This window comes from Megascapheus bottae, chromosome Y (assembly GCF_031878675.1).
Source record: "Megascapheus bottae isolate mThoBot1 chromosome Y, mThoBot2.hap1, whole genome shotgun sequence".
NCBI classification, from domain to species: Eukaryota; Metazoa; Chordata; class Mammalia; order Rodentia; family Geomyidae; genus Megascapheus; species Megascapheus bottae.
Window position 1 is genome coordinate 9,511,651 of NC_143548.1, and position 22,373 is coordinate 9,534,023.

At 41.2% G+C, this 22,373-nt stretch overlaps 1 protein-coding gene across 2 annotated transcripts; it reads right to left on the reverse strand.

Moving 5' to 3' along the window:
- Window positions 1–5,649: 5,649 nt before the first annotated feature.
- Window positions 5,650–21,083, reverse strand: LOC150040313 (RNA-binding motif protein, X chromosome-like). Of its 2 annotated transcripts, XM_090327286.1 has the most exons (9): window positions 20,997–21,083; window positions 17,209–17,321; window positions 16,752–16,858; window positions 13,847–14,030; window positions 11,528–11,680; window positions 7,673–7,787; window positions 7,312–7,428; window positions 7,152–7,234; window positions 5,650–6,782 (listed from the first exon to the last, which is right to left on the reverse strand). In XM_090327286.1, exons 2-9 carry the CDS (start codon window positions 17,312–17,314, stop codon window positions 6,550–6,552), a joined length of 1,098 nt encoding a protein of 365 aa, XP_090183412.1. In that variant the 5' UTR covers window positions 17,315–17,321; window positions 20,997–21,083; the 3' UTR covers window positions 5,650–6,549. The 2 variants fall into 2 exon arrangements, with proteins under 2 accessions (XP_090183412.1, XP_090183413.1); XM_090327287.1 differs by lacking the exon at window positions 17,209–17,321 and having other exon boundaries at window positions 20,997–21,077.
- Window positions 21,084–22,373: the final 1,290 nt, after the last annotated feature.

Here is a 22,373-nt window from a genome sequence, read left to right on the forward strand (position 1 = left end):
GAGAAGGAGTGAGACGGGAGAGTCTTCTATTTAATTGTTTCCACTATTTGTCATTGGATATTTGGGGCCTACCTGCCCAAAGCTTTCCGGGTGTGTCCTGAGTGTGTAGGGTATCTTAGCATTCCTGTCCCTGTCCATCAAGCCCAGTGGCAAACATCAACAATGTCTTCAAAGCATTGCAAATATCCCCAAACTGCATATAATCACCATCTGATGAAAGCCACTGACCTAGATTTAGGGGTGTCCTGAAAATACATTCCCCCGCCCAACCACACCTATACATTCCTTCCTGTCTTGAAGTTGATCAGGGTAGTTGCCTTTTCTGTTAAAGAATTTATTAACATTGATTTTTACATGATATTTCAAATGACAAGTTTATCAAACAAGTGTTCAAGAAGAGAATCTCTATATACAATCACTGGGACTTAGTTTTTAGAACTTAATCAAAATTAGGCTAAGGGTTTGTATGTCATAGAAACGGTAGTTGCCTTTTGACCTAAAGAAGCAATTGAAGCACCTAGAGGAACAAGAAAAGGTTAACTCTAAACTAGGAGAACAGAAATAAAACAAAATCAGAAATAACAGAATGAAATAAGATCTACTATTCATAAAATTAATATATAAAAATTTGGTTTTTTGAAAGAATCAATAAAATCAATAGATCTCCAGCAAGATTAATCAAAAATGGAGTGGGGAGACTCAAATAAACAAGATTAGAGATGCTACAGGGACAATCACAATTGAGTCCCTTATCAATAAGCACTTTCTATTTTCAAAGAAACAGAAAAATTTAGTAGAAATGGATGATCTTAGAAAATAAATATAGGCTACCCCTATTGAATCAAAAAGAGATAAGTCATCTAAAAAACTAGTATCACACAATGAGATAGTGTAAGCAATCAGAGACATCCTAACCCAAAAGAACCCAGGTCCAGACGGTTTCACTGCAGAATTCTGCAAGACTTTTAAAGATGAATTAATACGTATACTCTTGAAACTCTTACAAAGAAACAGAAGCACGAGTGTTACCAAACTAATTTTATGAAGCTAATATTACACTCATCCACAAACCAGGGAAAGATCCAACAGTAAAAAGGAAACTATACACCTATCTCTCTACTGAACACAAACACAAAGCTCCTCAATAAAATACCAGCCAACAAAATCCAGAAACAAATATACTATACACTATGATCAAGTAGGCTTCATCCCACAGTTGCGAGGCTGGTTTAACAGTAGCAAATCAATTAATGTAAATGCATCACATCAATAGAGCTAAGATTAAGAATCATATGATAATTTCTCTGGATGCTGAGGAGGAATTTGACAAAATATAGCATCCATTCATGTTGAAAGCACTACAAAAAATAGGAATAGGAGGTATATTGTTTAAAATAATGAAAGCCATTTATGACAGACCTACAGCCAGTATCATAATAAATGGAGAAAGACTAGAACCATTTACTTTAAAATCAGAAACAAGACCACTTCTTTAGTATACTGCTAAAACCCTTAGCCAGAGCAATAAGGCAAGAGAAAGACATCAAAGGGATCCACATAGGAAAAAAAGAAATTAAACTATCCCTATTCGCAGATGACATGATCCTATGGCTAAATGTCCCAATAAACTCCTACAATTAATAAACCACTTTAGCAAAGTGGCAGGATACAAAGTCAACTTTCAAAAGTCAGTTGCTTTTGTGTATGCCAACAATACACAAACAGAAGGAGAAATCAAGAAAAGGATCCCATTTTTAATAGCCCCACAAGGACTAAAATAAGAATTAACCTAACCAAAGAGGTAAAACAATTATTTAGTGAAAACTATAAAGGCCTAAAGAAATAAATTAAAGCGGCCATCAGGAAATAGAAAGGCAAGATTGATCTACAAATTCAATGTAATCCCCATCAAAATCCCAAAGATATTCTTTAGTGAAATTGAAGTGTCATCCAAAGTTTCATATGAACCAACAAAAGGCTTAGAATAGACAAAACAATTCTAGGCAAAAAGAGCAATGCAGATGGTATTACAATTCTAGACTTCAAAATCTACAACAGAGCCATAATAACAAAAACTGCCTGGTATTGGCACAAAAATAGACCAGAAATCAATGGAACAGAATAGAAGATGCAGAAATAAAACGACCATACTCTAGTCAACTTATATTCAACAAAGGAGCCAGATATATGCAATAGAACAAACACAGCCTATTCAATTACTGGTGCTGGGAAAACTGGGTAGCCACCTGCAGAAAACTAAAAATTGACCCTAGCCTTTTGCCATGTACAAACATTAACTCAAAATGCATCAGCCTGAAACCCTGAAACTGTTACATGATAGAGTAGGAGAGACAGTGAAACTCATTTGCACAGGCAAAAACTTCCTGAACAGAGTCCCAGTGTCACAACAGACTGGAGAGCGACTTGACAAATGGGACTACCTAAAAATAAGAAGTTTCTGCACCGTTAAAAGCATAGCTACTAAAGTAGAAAGACAACCATCCAACTGGGAAAGACAATTACCCATAATATATCAGACAAATGCTTAAGATCAGTATCTACAGCGAACTCAAGAAAAAAATCCCCTCCAAACTCAACATTCCAATCACTAAATGGCCAAGGGAACTGAAGAGAGACATATCAAAAGAAGAGGTTAAAATGGCAAAAACAACAAAAAAAGAGAAAATGCTCATCATCCATGATTGTAAAGGAAATGCAAATAAAAACAACCCTAAAATACCACCTTGCCCCAATTGGAATGGCCAATATTATGAACTTGGACAATGACAAATGCTAGCAGGACTGTGAAGAAAGAGGAACCCCACTGCCCTGCTGGTGGGACTGTAAACTATTACAGACACTCTGGAAGACAGTTTGGAAGTTGCTTACAGAACTGAAAATAGACCTCCCCTACGATCCCACCATACCATCCTGGGCATCTATCCTGATCATCATAACAAAGTATATGATAAGTACACCTACTCAGCCATGTTCACCTCTGCACTATTCACACATACTTTGTTTAGTCCTTTGCACCTTAGGGATTTCCTTGGGAAAGCCATCTGTGAGAAGAACGTACATGCACAATACTCAAGTGTGAAACAGGTTAACTTCCACATCTAGACCATCAGCAATTCTGAGAAACCATCGAAGTACTCTTACTCTCCTGACTCTGTGAAGAGCCAGGACTCTCTGAAAAGCTAAACAATCCTCTTACAATACTGCCTGCATGGCGTCTTTCCCTTGTGTGCTTGCCTGCATTTCTACCAGTTTACTTAGGACCATGAGTGCACAAAAGAAAATCCTTTGAGATCATTTTCCCCAAGGTGAGTGCCTACCCTTTCATAACCCACCATATCTATTAGGTAGCCAGGTAATATCCACTTGTGTCAAGTGACAGCTCTCAGATAAGTACATTGTGCTAGGTAGTATCAGAAAATTAGTATTTGTCTAGATTTATTTGGTTGTAATGTTTTCCTGGCATCCCTTTACAGCTGCCAGTGGTAACATAAGGGCAGAAGCCCCAGGCCTGTCTGAATTATCAACTCATGCACAGGGGACAGGGAGTCCAGAGACAATCTGCTCTCAATCACGGTGTTTTCCGTAGAGTAGGGAAGACTTAGGCATATTTGTCTTTGACACCAAGCCCTTGTCTTACTGCCATAAATACAATGAAGGTATCAATGCTCACAGTTAGAAGACGCTGGATCTACTGAGTGCAATGGTTTGTGAAATGTATGTATGCAAGGTCTTTAGTTGCTCGCAGGACTTCAACAATCAAATGCCCAGAGTTTCTTCAACTGGCTACCTACCTGTCCACATATGGCCAGTTTCTATGGAATGGTGGATTGCGATCACTTCTGAATTATTGTACTTGATATATTTTGTTTTACTATTTATGGAACATGCAGTAAGTGAGAACTCTAGTGTATCCTTGCCAGCTTTCTTTTCAGATCACTATCCAGAAGCTAGGGCTCTATTTCTTGTTCTACAACATTAATCAAACAGTGTGCAAGACAAAAAGAGAGACAGCGTTCCAGGCTACCCAGCAGAGAATTATGGGAAGACACATTCTTTACTTCCTGTGACCCTTGTCGATAAACTGAGATTATGGATAAAGATGCTCTCTCCATAAAGCATCTGAGCTTAAAAACAGAAATTCTTTTGGGTCCTACAGTGATACATAGCCCAAAGGAGAAAACATGGGGTGCTACTCTTTTTCTTCGCATTTGATTTTTTGGCTCTAAATCAAGACTAATGAGCCAGTTGCATATGGAATTCACCCAGGGATTTCTGAATAATTAAAAAATCTACATATTAACCACAAATAGTTTCACTTCTATATTCAAAGTCCTTTATCAGTAAAGGCCTAAGAGCACTGAAAAGCCATTGAACCCACTAGTAATCTCTAGAGATTACTGGAGTGATTAGAGATATAATTGGAAGGTGCTTCAAGATGTGACAAAATGCCGCTGGAAAGTCCATCCACACAAATGTCACAGGATAATATTTATCTAACAGGAATACAATAAATGTAAAAAATTTAACTAACCAAAACACTATGCTAGTTGAAATAAAGTTCTCACTTGGTTTATGCATATGTCCTTGTCTTTCTGTTTAGTTTATCAATTTCTCCTTCCTTATTTCTGTGTAATGAAGAACTATGCATATATAAATATATTTATATAGTATGTATATGCAGACATGTGTGTACCTATAAGCATAGTTACATGTGTATACCAATAAAAGGGTAGGTGTATATGCATGTTCAGATATACCTATACATACATATATATAAATATAGGTATACCTATTTATACATATAGGTGTGTAAATCTATGTGTGTGTCTGTATAGGGAATCGATCCTCATAGGAAGAAAGACTAAATCTAGCAGTATTCAAAGAAAGAACATACACAGAGGCCCATCTCATATTTGTTTTACTCCTGAATTTGGAGTTAGCAGTTCTAGTATGCACATGTTAATGGCAAGTTTCAGGACACTACTGCTGGAAGAGGGACAGCACCCTGGAGTTCTAATCTCTGATCAGTAAGTACTGCTCCTCTTCCTCTAGCTCCTCTTAGGCTGACCTTTAGTAGAAGAGCCAGTGGGAAAAAAGGAGGAAGACCAAAGAGGTGTTACACGACCTAATTTGGAACCCACAAAAATGATTTGTGCTTTCTCTCCACACACTATTACAGAATTATCCTTCTAATAGAATACACACAATTAAGCATTACTGGTCTCCACCATTAATTGCTCTTTGAGTCTTGCCTTCCTCTTTCCAGTCTCCAGGTTGCAATTAGGAATTTTTAATTTCCTATTTGCCATAAAAACTCTCCTGGCTTTTCTTCTTCCACTTTGTCCTTTGACATGTGCATTCATTGTAAAATCTATCTGTTCTGCTTCTCCCCAAAGTATTCTAGAAAGCATCAGTATTGTTTTATAAGATTTGTGGATCACACTCACTCAGTGCTTTTCCATTTCTTTCCCTCTCCATCCTCAATTGTCTCCCTTTCATGTTTACTTTTCCCTAGGTTCAAACTTAAATTTTGGTACTTTTCTCAGGTATGTGTGAGGCAACCATAAACTCATACAGTAGACAGCACTGTATCTATGTACTTTTATTCTATAAAAATACCAACAGACAGGGAACCTTATACAACACAAATAACACAACAAACTGAGTAACAGAAAGTACTGTTGGAGAAGGAGTCCAAACATGTTACTCCTCTGAAAACCTAGTGCACTGTTTAACAAAATGAATAAAGAGGGCAGAAACCTGTTAAGGTGGGTGGGAATATGAATGTAGGAGAGACAGGTGGGAAAAGGCAATCATATTCAATGCACATTAACAAAACCTTAACTATTTAACTTGAGAATAGAGATGTGGTGGGGAAAATGATTGAGAAGAAGGGAGGGGGCAACATTGATCAAAATGCATTGTACTTGTCAGGCTTGGTGTCTCACATCCACAACACTAAGTTATTCAGGAGCTTGAGATCTCAGGATCCCAGTGGGAAGCCAACTTGGCAGCTTGGGCAGGAGAGTCCAGAAGACTCTTATTTCCAACACCGCTCATGCCTTGAACTCAGGCCCAGACACTGAGTTCAGGCCCAGAACAAAGCACACACAGAGACGCTTGTATGAGCACCCACATCCACGCTCACATTCACCATACTTATAACCAGACTTACATAAGCACAACCTCTTTTGTAGCTCCTACTAATAAAATTTTAAGTAATGATTCTGACATTTAATCCCCCATCCTAACTTCCTTTTCTCAAGAAACATAAACACCATTGGATTACTTCAAATGTACTGTTGGTTCAGATGAAATATACCATTTTTAACATGAACATAAATATATGCTGTTCCTCTAAACCAAAATATTTTTAGAAATATTCACTTTTAACATTGAAAAGTACTATTCTAGTTTTCTGTTGGAACATGAAGTTTGTCATGCAAGTGAAAATACTAATACTTCTCACTCCTCTTACAAGCCTTCCATCACAATCTCCCAATCTCCCAGGAACCTTTACTCGCTGAGCTACTTTTGTGACTCATGAGGAGCCTGGTAACCCCTCTCCTGAGAAGGAAGAGGCCCTGTTTGTCTCACACCATATTCGCGACCACGAAAATGGGTATCTTTTTGGCTGCTTGCAGCATTTCCATCTCTTCTTCTGCATTCATGTTGTGAGCTGCGATTATCATCATAACGACTGTTTCCACCAAAGGTCCTGGTGAATTCTCGTGTAGTTGGTGCAGTATGGTGATTCTCTGCTGCAAGATCAAAGATGAGATGACATACTACTCTATGACAACACTGTTTTTGTATCATGCATGAGTTTTAAGTAGCACGTCTTGAAATACTTAGATTTGACATGCTGAAACTTGACAGAAATTTTAATTGTTCATGTTATGTCTGCTTCAGAGAGTTAAGTACTCTTTTACCCTATACTGTGACAATTTTCCTTAAGGTAAAAAGTTATGAGGTACCTTATTCAGCTTTAAAATCATTCTAAGGAAGAGCGATTAAAACATCACAAACATACCCAAAGTAACCAAAAGCTGACAGTAGATAGTAGTTTTCTCTGCTTGGGTAGCAATGTAATTCTGTCATTTACATGTCAACACTGGACTCTTCCTTACCACAACAGTCACCTGTGTCTTGATACGAACCTCCACTGGAATGATCATTTCTACCATGACTCCCATCATAGCCACCACGATCACTAAATTTAAAACAAAGGCAACAATCAATACAAGCATTACCAACTTCAGTTAGCATACTTAACAGAACGGGTAATACCTGTAGCTTTTAGTAGTACGTTTTTCTTTAGAGTAGTAACCTCTATAACTATTGTATGCATATGCTCTAGGTGCTCCAGCATAACCCTTGATGTCTCGAGAACTCAGGTGGTCTCCTCTAGGGTAATTCAAAGTAGAAAATTAACTGACAGAACTCAAACAACTCTTGAAAAACAAGGAAAGTTCCTCCAAAGTAATAATATACAGATGAACTGAGTAGACATTTCTCCAAATCACATAAACCAATGCCCAAAACACATGTGCAACAATTCAGAACACAACAGACAGCAAGAAAAATATGTATTCATCAGAAGAATTTATGCCTGTTGTTTCAAAGCCTGTCATTTTGTTATCTTATTTACCTATCTTTAGTTGAATACGTATTGGCGTTTGGTGATGCATAGTCATCTCTCTCAAAAGAGACTGGATTTCTGCGGGGCATCGTTTCATAAGTTTCTCTCCCACACGACAATGAACCTTTAATTTTAAAATGCTGATGTCAGGTATTTCATGTTGAGAATGAATGAAATAAAATGAAAATTTAAACACTGTTCTATCCTATGAGAAATATTTTTGAAGTATTTCAAAATATACTAACTTATTCCTCTAAAATGTTACTTCCTAAATGTAATTTCTTTCTCCTTTCCTGTGTAAACATACAACTTAATAACTGTTAGTATAAAGCACCCAAAGAACCTTAACTCCCCTATCAATGTGCTCCTAAGGTTTTTAACATCTGTTGTTCCTTCTCATCTAATTGTTGTCAGGAATATTATAAACCATATGTAAATATGTGACATAATCATTCATATGTAAAGAAACACACATATTGGTACATTTCCATACATGAAAAATATACTGAATATACCTCATCTACCACACTTTATCAAACAAGTGCCTTGTGTAGATGTGTATCGCCCACTTCACTTATCATGTATACCCATTACCTTCTTTAGTAGTGTTGTAACTGGAGTTTGCTCTTTCAATATCAACACAATCCTTCAAGTGCAGTGAGGAATGTAGGGCCAACATAACGGAAATTCTCTTCTAATACTTAAGTGTTATTACCATCCTGGTTAAATTCGTTTGATAGCTCCTCAGAAAAAAACTAAGTTTATACATGTTCTTACTTAAATTGTCACTTATCTTTTCAAAATACCATTTAAAGCCTCACAGTATACTTAGAGAGCTATTTGTTGCTTACATGAGCAAATATTTTGTAGAATACATTAACAAACATAAGAGAATCTTCTTGATTTAAAGTAAGGTTACATTACATGAAACATAGGCTTAAAATATCTAATAAGGAAAACACACTTATCACACATCTCATCTGACATAGCTTACAAACATGTTGTGTCTTTTGGATTGAAAATAGCTTAATGTACCTAGAAAAAATGATATTAAGTGAAATAAGCCAGACTCAACGGAACACAGGCCCAATACTCTCCCTCACTTGTCATAATCAGTAGAAACCTTGGTCTCTCCTAGCAGAGATTTACAATAGAACAAAATCTAGAGACATAAGGCCAAACAGTATGACAGTAAATATAAGGACCACCAGGATAAGAAAACAAAAGCCATATAATGAGTGATTATTGTCCTTAATGTACTGTTATCTCTTTTGCTATCCCTTGGTTATCTCATATTGTTACAATATTTCACCTTGATATCTGATATATTTTATATGTGTTTAATTGGTTATTTGAAATTGGATAGGAAAGGGGGAAAATCAAGATGAGTGTGGGGAGGAGGGAGGGAAATGGTGACCATGTCATGAAAAAGGGTATCAATATTTGTGAAGTAATGCACCTTCTATCTGGTGAATATAATGTAATCAATTACTATTACAATAAAATATATGCAAAAAAGTTTACATTTAGGCAAACATTCTCCATGCTACTGCTCATGAATAACAGTTTTTTTCTAAATATTAGATGTTCCAATTTGAATAGTTCTTAAGATTTCAGATGTCTTTATACTTCTTTCTAGACCTATGCTTCAGAGATAAGACCAATATTCACTTAAATTGTAAAAAATTAATGCTCTGTCCTTACATTTAAACAGTTTTACCATGTTTATTTTTTTCTGTTCATTCAGTGTGTCTATGAATTGACATGAAAATATAAGAGCAGAAAACAATAATGCAGAACATCCACAATTTATTATTTAATTCCTACTAAAATTTAACTCTCCATTCCTCAGCTTACAGAAACAATTCACCTATTTCTGAGATACAAATGATATCCTGGGGCCAGGAGTTTGGCCTAGTGGTAGAGTGCTTGGCTAGCATGCACGAAGACCCGGATTCAATTCCTTGGTACCACATACATAGGAAAAAGCCAGAAGTGGTGCTGAGGCTCAGGTGGTAGAGCACTAGCCTTGAGAAAGTCCAAAGACAGTGCTCAGGCCCTAAGCTCAAGCTCAGAACTGGCAAAAAAAAAGATATCCTGACTAGGTATGGTGGCTCACATCTATAATCCTAGCTACCCAGGAGTCAGAGATCTGAAGATCACTGTTCAAAGTCAGACCGAGAACTGAAGCCTGTGAGACGTCCAGTTAACCACCACAAAATTAACTGTCCAGTTAACCACCACAAAATCGCAAGTGGTACTGTGGCCCAGGGGTGGGGCAGTAGCCTTGAGCTGAGAAGCTCAGTGACAACTCATAGGTGCGGAGTTCAAGTCCCATCATTGACAAAAAAAATTGAAATCCTGTATTGACTTTTCACATGCAGAATACTGTACATCTACATTCATTCTAATTTGTCCTCATTTGGGGGCTCCATAATAAGCTAGTGGAGCAAGATTCCCTTATTTTATGCTAATTTAGTTTCCTACTCTATGATGTCAATATTATGCAAAAGTTCACTGATGCATATATATATTAGTACACAGATACAGAAATGAAGATATAAATATCTTTCTAATATGTATTTAATATGGAATATACATACTATGTATTCTAAAATCATGTGTAAATAAAAATCTTCACAGGATAACTTACCTTCCTTATTACAAGAGCTAATCTATTTTGATTACTGTTTAATCTCCTAGTGCAAATATGCTGCTTGTTTATGCCTTCTACATGTAAAATGTAAATAGACCATAAAGTTCCTTCTTCCCAATTCGAAAGTTAAGCAAAAGTCCTAAGTTTATGACTTCCAAATTATTGGCTATCTTTTCAACTTTATGCCAGTATCTATCTATCTATACTTTTATCTCTTCTACCCAATCCTCATTTCCAGTTTTGCTATTTTAGTCATCTCAGGCTGACTTTGAATTCTGTGCTCAAGTAATTTCAATATTTCCATTAGGCATGTTTTGAGACTATAAATGTATGGCCATAGTCATTTATGTGCTTCTTATTGACAAATGAATTGCATTTTGAGATTTACATGCAACTAAATAAATCTCTTATCATTTCAAGTTTGCCTGTTGTGATTTCGAATTTATTTCAAATATTATCTAAGCTTCTAGTTATTTCTTTTCTGCTCATGACAAATGTTTCACAGTAAGTTCATCCTGTATCATTTGATCTTATTATCTGTTCCTTTCAACAACACAATTCTTGGCAACATAAAGTGGATCACTATATTATGCCTTGATTTTGTTTTACTTAATCCAAACCAATGAGTCACATTAAGCATCAATGTAATATGACAAATGTAACTTGTAATTTTTACATAGAAATACAGATAGTTAAAGGGCTTCCTATAGAGGTTAAGACTGATTATCATATTTGGGTTTGATAACTATTTAATAAAGGACTGTCATTCAAATGAAAAATTTCTTTTACCTATGGCACAGAATTAAAATCTAGAGCAGACATACAAAAGAAGAAAACTCTCCTATGGAGAGCTCACATAAATTATTGAAAAGAAACATGAATAGCAGAGAATCCTGATAGAAATTTACACAGAAATTCTCCAAGAGATTTGAAAGCAAGCACATCTTATAATGGTAGTAAATTGACTATTACACCAATATCCTGAAGAACTGATTAAAACCTATAACCATCAAATAGATATGTCTTAGAAATCTCAAAGATCACCTGATAAGGAAAGCACAACTGAGCTCTCAATCAAGTTACCCACACCATTCTCACCACCTGTTTTGTTTCTTACAATCAAAGGACTTACCCGACCACAGCTTCATCTCATTCATATGATACTATACTCATTCACAAGAAGCTCTCTTTTACTAGACAGTAGATACCTTGTTCTCTCACTTTAAAACTGCTTCCCACTGCAGCAGAACGATTAGATCTTTTAGGAGGAGGACTGCCAATTCTAGGAAATGGGTTTCTTTTAACTGGTAAGGGTCTCCTGGGAGAGCTCATGTTGAAATTGGGACTATATCTGCTGCCACCTGAATTGAAAACAAAATCTTCTTAGTTAAGGAGCTACTATTTACCTACCATTGTTTAACTTCTATTTATAAGTATTAAAAGTGATATATACTTGTAATGTAGGAATAAAGCCCCATCAAACCCATAAAACTGAGAATTAGCTTTTTATTTTCTTACTTTCTTTTTTTAAAGTTTGAGACTCGAACTCCAACTTGGTTCCTGATGCATTTTGCTCATTGGGTGTGTTCTACCAAATGAACCTCACCACTTCCAAACCCTAGAATTACATTTTTTTAATTCAAGAGCAAGTTATAAAACTACCTCCAAATGCCAGTTTTTCAAAAGAAACTTTTAAAACCTGAAGACACATTTAAAGATATGTGAGAGAACTGGAGAGTAAAGAAGTAAGGAGAAGAAAGCATTACAACAATTTGTACATGAAACATTAATTCTACTGATCTCTATTCATCTAAGTCTGGTGTCAAAAACATGTTTCTGAATCCATTACTGACATGAACTCAAATTTCACCTAATGTAAGTTGAACTAGAGTATATAAGACACAGAAATGAAGCATAAAGAGAAAGTGCCCTGTACAGAATATACATACAATGAACTGATAAAAGTAATCCTTCTATCACTTCTATTCTCTCTGTGTAACTGGAAATAATGTGTCCTTATATCAGGGCTGGATGAAATTCCTTGAAAAGAAAAAAAAATGTATGCTCCTATAAACACAATGATCCTTTGATATTTGCTCCTTAAGATAAATCTACTGGACAAGGAAATATGTAAATATATGTATCTTAACTCACAACAAACACTGCATACTTTCCAGAGGAGTCTGCAGTTAATGACTGGAACTAACACTGGGCACTTTCATAAAATAAATGAATAAATAAAATGTTAAGTACATATTTCATAATTTCTTTTTTAAAGCCAAACTATTCTTCTAAAAATGAAATAGTCTGGTCAGGAATTTGGTGTAGTGCTAGAGGGTTTGTCTAGCAAGTATGAACACCTGGGTTCTGTTCCTCAGTACCACATAGAGGGGAAAAAAGCTAGAAGTGGTGCTGAGGACCAAGTGGTAAAGTTCTATCCTTGAGAAAGTCCAAGGACAGTGCTCAGGGCCTGAAATCAAGCCAAGGACTTGCGAGGAAAAAAAAGTGAAATAGTAAGGATGCCCTTTTACAAATAAATGAAAAAGAAATGTCAAGAAAACTTATGGCTCATTCTCTTCTAGTCATACAACACAAGGACATACAACATGAGTCTTCTAGGTCTGTCCCAAACCAAAGGCACATTTGAGAATGCAAGGCTCTAGTTAGTTCATAAAGTAAATTTAAACTTCAGGCTGTTGCTCAAGCTGTAGACAGAATCACAAAAGAGCACATTTATATGAATTTTAACAAAAATCAATTGCATGACTAACCCTTCAACTTTAAATATTCATCAGAGGATAGGGGTGTCTCTCTCTCTCCCCCTCTCCCTCTCTCTTTCTCTCTCCCCCCTCCCTCTCTTCCTCACTCCCTCTGTGTGTGTGTGTGTGTGTGTGTGTGTGTGTGTGTGTGTGTATGTCTCCCTAGCCCAGGCCTTCATTCCTTTTTGGAGGGATTCTGGTACTTGAACTCTAGACCTAATTGTTGCATCTGACCTCTGCAGCTCAAGGATACTGCTCTATAATTTAAGCCACAGCTCTGCTTCAGAGTGGGGGCTTTATACATGACTATTTCTTTTCCAGTTGCGGGACTTGAACTCAGGGCCTAGTCACTGTCCTTGAATTTTTCTCAAGGTTAGAGCTATATCACTTGAACCACACCCAGCTCCACTTCCAGCTTTTTTCCATGTTTGTGGTACCCAGGAATGGAGAGCCTGTGTGCATGCTAAGCAAGCACTTCTACCATTAGGCTAAGCTCCCAGTACATGATGACTTTCAAGAGAGAAAACTTGTTGAATGAGTAAAGGCAAAATTTTACTTTTTGTGCTATTTCTATAATGGTCTGGCAACACCATAGTGAATTTAAAAATATTTTGTGAAGTCAACCTTACTTATTAAAATGCTTACAACTAGCTTTCTTATTAGCAGTAAATTAAAGTTCTGCTCATGAGGAAGTGAGAATTAATTCTGTCTCTATAAACTTCCTGGCTTTCAATCCTATGTGTGTATGTTTATCTTTTAAAACATTACCAAAGTTCCTTTCAGACGAAGAATGGCCTCTAGTTCCATCGTTTCCTCCTCTTCCATAGCTCAGACTTCTTTGGGTCACTCTGGTCACTCTACTTCTTGAAATAGGTGGTTCTGTCCCTCTACCATGATTGGCATAAGATGGTTTGCCAGCTGGCTCTACTTTAATTACTTTTCCATCCAACAACTGAAAAAATAAAAATCAATCATTCGATTGTAATGCAATCTAATTTGCTTTGAGTTTTATGTTGACACGTCATATTTTTTTGCAAATATAAGAAAGTTCAAACTATATGCTTCAAATTAACAATCATTTTCCATCAAGTGGAAGTGAATTCATTTTCCTTAACCTGAGATAAAAGTATACAGAGCTAATGCACTTCCTATCTGGCAAATATCATGTAACCCTTTTGTTAATTACAATAAAAATATATATAAAGAAAAAAAAGCTGTGTATTAAAGCAAATCCCATCCAAAAAAAAAGCATACAGAGCACTTATTCAGAATACTCTGCTGGTACTGCATTGAGGTGTAACACTGAGGAAGAACTGAATAAAACATGAGTTGGATGAAAGAATAAAACATTAGTTTTCAGAGATGCTTATCTATCCTTCTGCTTGCATTAAAGCAAAATAAATCGCTGATAATTCCTCCTGAGCTGTTAAATTTTTGTGTATAGGTATCAAATGAGAAGCCAAAGAGAGTCAATTTTTTAAGGCAGATACATGAAGTAATATCATTAAGGACAAAGAGGAAGGGCTAAAGTATGGGGGCATATACTAGACAGAGCTTAAAAGATAAAAGAATCACAAAAGATGACAGAATTATATAAGGAAAAAAGGAAAACAAACTACTCCAGACTAGATAGTGGCTTCAAGACTTAGAACAATGATTTAAATTTTACTTGGGTTTCAACACCCAAGGGACTCTTATTTCCACTTAACAGGCAAAAATTTAAGACTGACTGAAATAGAGCCACCTGTGTGAGGGGATAATGGAGCAAGACTTGAAGACCTGAATTCCAGTCTCAATATAGACACCAGAAAAACTAAAGAGGCTAGAGATTCAATACCTCTAGAATTTATAATCCTGGAAGACATAGATAGACTGTCTTCAAGATGGGGAAAATATGAGCCATCTATAATCACTACCATAAAATAAACAAGAGAGTGACTTACTGAAATCATTGTGTGTGAGAAATACAAAGAATATACGACAGAAAGGATCCTTCAATTTCTCCATGTTAGTTTCCATCATATCCATATTTCTCAAAAATTCTGTGTGACCCTGCCTATGTGTCTTCTAAAGCTTTTATTTCACAGAAATACTTCTGTGATGTTGGGAAAAATCCAGGTAATGTGCAGGAGGAGATTAGGAAGATAAAGGATCAGTGCAAAATTGTCAGAACAAGTTAGATGTTCACTTGTTAGTTAGAAAACTATAGGTTAGGTTGGCCAGGCAAGAAAGCTGAAAGTACTTTCAGCTCAAGAAAATACAGCAAAAGCAAGAGAGCTGGAGGCATGATGCAAGAAGTGAAATTGGCCACACACACACAAAAAAACACACTTTACTTAGGTAACTGAAATCCCTCTGTATATCACCTTTACACTTACAAGAAAAACAATTTTTAAGCATGTATAATATCTGTTAAGAAGCAGTAGTTGAGTAGACAAAAAACAAAACACTCAGAAGGACCAGGAGCCTGTCTTAGTGGTAGAGCACTCGCCAAGCATGTGTGAGGCCATGGGCTCTATTCCTCAGAACCATATACAAAGAAAAGCCTGAAGTGGCACTATTGACTCAACTGACACAGACCTACCCTTGAGTAAAAAGTGTCCAAGGATATTGCACAGATTCAGAATTTAATTCCCAGGACTGGGAAACAATAATCTCACAGAAACAAACCCTCAAAAATCTTCCCACATCTTGTAATACATTTTAATTGTTTTCATTTTATCATTGTTGTTTTCTTTCCTAATCTGTTCTGTCATTCCTTTTTGTACTTTTCCTATTTTTATGGTGTCACACTTACAACTCAAGCCCTCAAGCCCATTGGAATGCTTATCTTCACCTTTACAACTTTAGACAGACCTTTAACACCTGGACTTTTACATGTAATGCAGTCTCATGTACTTGAAATTAAACTCCAGCAGATTTCAGCCATTTCCAATAGCTAGGATTACACAATGACCACTAATGCCCTGCAAGGCCTAATTGATGGAAAGCTAACATAATAATGAAAATGATCTTGGAATAGGAACATGAAACAAGTTTATAGTATCTACTCAATAAGCTCTGTAATCTACTCTTTTCCAAAGATTTTGGTCTGTGTTTGTACAGAGACTTGAATTCAGGACTTGTAAAATCTTGCTCCGGTTTTTCCTAGTCTGGTGTTCTCAGCCTTACTAGTTTTTAATTTTACTTCTTGTAACATATGACAAAAAATATCATTTTTCAATTTGTTTTTTGCCAGTCCTGGGCTTGAACTCAGTGCCTAAGCACTGTCGTTGGGCTTTCTCAAGCCTAGAGCTCAGTACCTCTTCTGGCTTATTTTCTATGTATGTGGTACAGAGGAATGGAACCCAGGTCTTGGTGAATGCTAGGCAAGCACTCCATCACAAGGCCAACTCAGGCCCGGTTTGTTTGCTTTTAGGTGTCTAACAAAATCATCTGTGGCCTCCATGGCCTGACTGCATCCTTTTTTAAAATGAATCCTCGGTTCATGAACTTGGAACCACAGGTACATGATTGACAGCCATTTCTGAGTATATTACAACACAAAGTGTCAATGGTGCCATATGGCATCATATCACCTTTTCATCATATCATCATATTATTTCAACTGCAGAAAAGAAACCAATTTTGGCAAGTGTAGAACAAAAGTAGGATATTGCTAAAAGATGCTTACTTTTCCATTCATCTCTTTGGCTGCACACTGAGCATCTGCAGGGCTTTCAAAGGTAATAAAAGCAAAGCCTCTAGACCTCTTGGTTTTCCCATGCTTCAGCAAAATAACTGCAATATACACAAACAGTTTTAACTTATGAAAGGACATGGAGAATAAAACTTCACACAGAAGTGTCAAAGCATATCAAAAATTCCTTGAAATCCATCCCTGCTACACATTCACTAATATTTCAATAAAAGAAGCCCATCACATTTCACATGTTTCCACAACACATTTGTTATTTCATCTTCAGTGCTATCAGATGCGTAGGGCATTGCAGTGAGTCAGTGCTTCATTGAAAAACTAGTATTTGTCTTTCAAGTTTCAAGAACAGACATTTTATTCGAACTATTTTAAGATTATTATTTCATGTATTCAACATCTGTTTACCCACACGGAGGCCTAAGCGAAGACCCACCTTCTAGTATGTGTCCAAACACACAAAACATCCCTTCAAGGTCCTTTTCACTGGTGTCTGCACTAAGGCCTCCTACAAACAGTTTCCTAGGCTGATCAGATGCCATCTTTTTCCTGTAGGGTGCACACACACACACACACACACACACACACACGCACACACAGAAAAAAAAACAAAAAAATCAAAATTCAAGGTTGTCAGTGTGCTTAATAGACTAGTCAAAGAACCTGGAAAACGAGACCTTAATGAGTCTTACTTGAAACAACAAAATTTGTCATATATAAAGCACCGCTATCACTGGCCTATTAGGTCAAAGTAAGAAGATTTGTGATAAATTTATTGCATGTACAAATCTAAGAATTGAAATGTTCAGGGTGTCACTATTTTACTGCAACATGTTATATATTTGTGGGATACAAGAGACAAGACCAGATTGAGCAAATCAGAGTAGTCAACATGTACAGCGTTCACACTCCATTTCTCAGTAAGAGGACACTGCACGTAGTGTGTGCAGTTTCAAACATATAAGGACTCACGAACTCTCCATCACCATTTTATTTATTTATCGTTTTAAACTTTTTGCCAGTCCTGGGGTTTGAACTCAGGGCCCAAGCACTATCCTTGTACTTTCTCAAGGCTGGAGCTCTGCCACTTTGAGTCACAGAAGCACTTCTGGCTTTTTTTTTTTTTTTTTACGTATGTGGAGCCCAGGAATCGAACTTGGGTCTTGGTGCATGTAAGGCAGGCTCTGCACCACGAGGCCAAGCTCCTGGCACCTGTATCAGCCTTTTAGAGTGACCTTTCCATCCTCAGCAGTTCACAATTACTAAAGACAGCATGTAGCCGTTAACTCCAGCAAGGCAGGCAGGAAACAGTTCCTCTGGGAAGTTCTGAAGATGTAGGCACGCGTCATGCATGTTTCCTCTGTCTCCATTTAACACAGCCCTGGTGAGACTCTGCTCTGCAGTTCAGCCCCAGCGAACCGGGAGTGGCTGCATGAGTCAGGTGGTTGAGCGCCATAAGGGACAAGAGGTCAGGGGCAGCAAGTAGGCCCAGGGTCCAGGCCCGACCCACCAGCCACCCCCACCCTCCACCCTAAACACCATGACAGACCCCCACCCCAACTCATCACCCAAGCTCAGCACCACACTACACGCCCACAGAACAGCACAACCTCGGGCTCTCCACCCCACCTCACCACCCCAGCCTCCACCACACCCGCCATACCCGCTTCACCACTCACAGCCCGCCTCACCACACACCCCACCTCACCACCCGGGCCTCCACCACACCCGCCATTCCCGCTTCACCACTCTCACCTCACCTCACCATGCACCCCACCTCACCACCCCGGCCTCCTTCCACCGCCATTCCCGCTTCACCACTCACACCCCACCTGACCACCCGGGCCTCCTTCCACCGCCATTCCCGCTTCACCACTCACACCCCACCTCACCATGCACGCCACCTCACCACTCGGGCCTCCTTCTACCAGCCATTCCCGCTTCACCACGCACCCCACCTCACCACTCGGGCCTCCTTCCACCGCCATTCCCGCTTCAACACTCACACCCCACCTCACCACACACCCCACCTCACCACTCACACCCCACCTCACCACCCGGGCCTCCTTCCACCGCCATTCCCGCTTCACCACTCACAGCCCACCTCACCACCGGGCCTCCTTCCACCGCCTTTCCCACTTCACCACGCACCCCACCTCACCACTCGGGCCTCCTTCCACCGCCATTCCCGCTTCACCACTCACAGCCCACCTCACCACCGGGCCTCCTTCCACCGCCTTTCCCACTTCACCACGCACCCCACCTCACCACCGGGGACTCCTTCCACCGCCATTCCCGCTTCACCACTCACACCCCATCTCACCACCCGGGCCTCCTTCCACCACCATTCCCACTTCACCACTCACACCCCACCTCACCACCCGGGCCTCCTTCCACCGCCATTCCCGCTTCACCACTCACACCCCACCTCACCACCCCGGCCTCCACCGCAGCACCCGCCATTCCCGCTTCACCACCCACCCCACCTGACCACCCGGGCCTCCTTCCACCGCCTTTCCCACTTCACCACGCACCCCACCTCACCACCGGGGACTCCTTCCACCGCCATTCCCGCTTCACCACTCACACCCCATCTCACCACCCGGGCCTCCTTCCACCACCATTCCCACTTCACCACTCACACCCCACCTCACCACCCGGGCCTCCTTCCACCGCCTTTCCCGCCTCACCACGCACCCCACCTCACCACCCGGGCCTCCTTCCACCGCCATTCCCGCTTCACCACTCACACCTCACCTCACCACCCGGGCCTCCTTCCACCGCCATTCCCGCTTCACCACTCACACCCCACCTCACCACGTACGTCACCTCACCACCCGGGCCTCCTTCCACCGCCATTCCCGCTTCACCACGCACCCCACCTCACCACCCGGGCCTCCTTCCACCGCCATTCCCGCTTCACCACGCACCCCACCTCACCACCCGGGCCTCCTTCCACCGCCATTCCCGCTTCACCACTCACACCTCACCTCACCACCCGGGCCTCCTTCCACCGCCATTCCCGCTTCACCACTCACACCCCACCTCACCACGTACGTCACCTCACCACCCGGGCCTCCTTCCACCGCCATTCCCGCTTCACCACGCACCCCACCTCACCACCCGGGCCTCCTTCCACCGCCATTCCCGCTTCACCACGCACCCCACCTGACCACCCGGGCCTCCTTCCACCGCCATTCCCGCTTCACCACTCACAGCCCACCTCACCACCCGGGCCTCCTTCCACCGCCTTTCCCGCCTCACCACTCACACCCCACCTCACCACCCGGGCCTCCTTCCACCGCCATTCCCACTTCACCACTCACACCCCACCTCACCACCCGGGCCTCCTTCCACCGCCATTCCCGCTTCACCACTCACACCCCACCTCACCACCCGGGCCTCCTTCCACCGCCATTCCCGCTTCACCACTCACACCCCACCTCACCACCCGGGCCTCCTTCCACCGCCATTCCCGCTTCACCACCCACCCCACCTGACCACCCGGGCCTCCTTCCACCGCCATTCCCGCTTCACCACTCACACCCCACCTCACCCCGCACCCCACCTCACCACCCCGGGCCCTCCACCCCGCCCCAGTCCACCTCACCTCCGACCGCACGGAACCGCACACCGCACCTCCCCAGCTGCCCCTCCCACCGCAGCGCACTGCACCCCGCACCCCACCCCTCGGCCCCCTCACCACCCAGCCCACCGCACGTCCCGCCCCGCCCCCCAAAATGGCGGACCGTGGTTTGGGCAAGTGGGGAGAGCATTCGCTGTGGGAAAATCCCCGTCGCAGGAAGCCAGAGCCCCTCGCAGCAGGCCGAAGGCTTTCTAGACAACGGAGATTCTCCGCCGCGGACGTGGTTTTCCGCTGCTTTTCCTCGGGGACACCACAGAGTGTAAGCCCATCCCCCACTCGGGACAACTTCCAGCTCCGCGGGGTTTCCTTCCACGGAACCGGGCCCCAAGCCGGCTTTTAGCAGCCTGTGAGGCCCCGCTCCTCCCGACCCCCAGCCAACAATACCTTTTCGTGCACAGGTGAATCAGTGTCTACCGTGCTGAAAGGATGTGTCTAGGACGTCCGGTAAAACCTGAGGTACAACTCTTACAACGTCGGCGCCACAACGATTTCTCTCTTCACGGGAGAGGATTCAGCTTCGGACAGTCCCTGCCGCCGCTCAGAAATCGGTGCTGTACCCGTGTTCCTGTATTTCTTACCTTCTTTCCGGAGTCTCTATGGTGACGCGATGACCCGCTTCCCGCTTCCCGCTTCAGCGACCGCCCCCGCCTCGGCCCCACCCATTTGGCGTCCTGAAGGTCCCGGATGTAAGGGGCCAAGCGGTTGAGGAAGTCGGCATCGTGGGCGCTGTAACACGAAGGGGTGGGCCGCCGAGGGATTCTCGAGTTTTGGGCTCCACCGCGAGGGGAGGCAAAAGTAAAATGAAATGCTCACTGTGAATGATGGTCCTTCTTCCCTGCCATTCCTTCACTATCAGCAAAGCTTGAGGAAGAGCCAGATGGCCTGGTACTAAAGAGCCGGTGAATCCCCCCGCCAAATATTGACATGATGTCCTCCCACGGGCCTCTGCCGGAGTACGACACACCCCAAAACGAAAGCCAGGAATCCAAAGCCTCCATTTCTTTCCTTCCACAGCCTGCCGATTAATTCCCGGTGTTCTTTTCTCAGTCCATGCTAATGTAGTAGTTGGACCCAAGATCTTCTCTCCTCTTAACTTGCGGGGGGCCTGCTGTTTGTGTCTGTACAAGTACTAGTGCTCCTCCAGTACTCATCTCCTGGCACGTTGGTTCAACGTGGAACCCTACTGCCCAGTCTCAGCCTCCTGAGGACCGACGCTCACAGGTACAGACCCACGGCGTCCTCCTCACCCTTTGTATCCACACCACTTCTGAACACGGACACTCCGCATCACACTGTTCGGTACTTTGCCCTACATACTGATCTGACAAGCATCGTGTATTGACTTATTAGCTTCAACACTTGTTCCCTTCAGAGAAATGACACCACTGCAACTGACGGTACATAGAATTGTATGCAGTTGCCCCGCTTTTAGAACACTGCATTTAAAATGAAGGTACTCTTCCGACTTGAGTACCATATCTGTGCCATGTATCCATATCCATACCCATATATACGGCATGCATATATACACATACATCTATATGCATATATGCATAGGTATGCCTATGTGTGTACATACGTGCACAAATTTCCGTATCCATAAACAAGCCATACGTAGATACATGTATAGATCTCACTGTGTACGTGTGTGTCTCTATGTGTGTGTCTGTATGGATTTATGCGTTTCTTTCTTTTTTCGCGTGAGTCCTGCGGCTGGACCTCAGGGCCTGGGCCCGGTCCTTGATCTCTGCACCCCTTCTGTTCCTTTCTGTGTAGCCGTGGTACCAAGGAGTCCAACCCCGAGCTTCCTGCATGCTAGACAAGCACTCTACCACTGGGCTTCACTCAAGGTCCAATTACAATATTTTCTTATCAGAGGTCCTTTACTAGTAATACATTCTTCCTCTTTCAACATATAAGATGTGTGTACTTCACGTTGTATTTCCACAAGTTCA

Bases quoted from the DNA above. Each gene is read 5' to 3' on its own strand.
- LOC150040313 (XM_090327286.1), bottom strand. From the start codon at position 17,314: ATGGCATCTGATCAGCCTAGGAAACTGTTTGTAGGAGGCCTTAGTGCA. The intron at 16,859-17,208 runs GTGGGTCTTCGC...TGTATATTGCAG, and splicing joins GTTTGGACACATACTAGAAG to TTATTTTGCTGAAGCATGGG. The intron at 7,788-11,527 runs GTATCTACTGTC...TTAAAATTAAAG, and splicing joins TTTTAAAGTGAGAGAACAAG to GTTCATTGTCGTGTGGGAGA.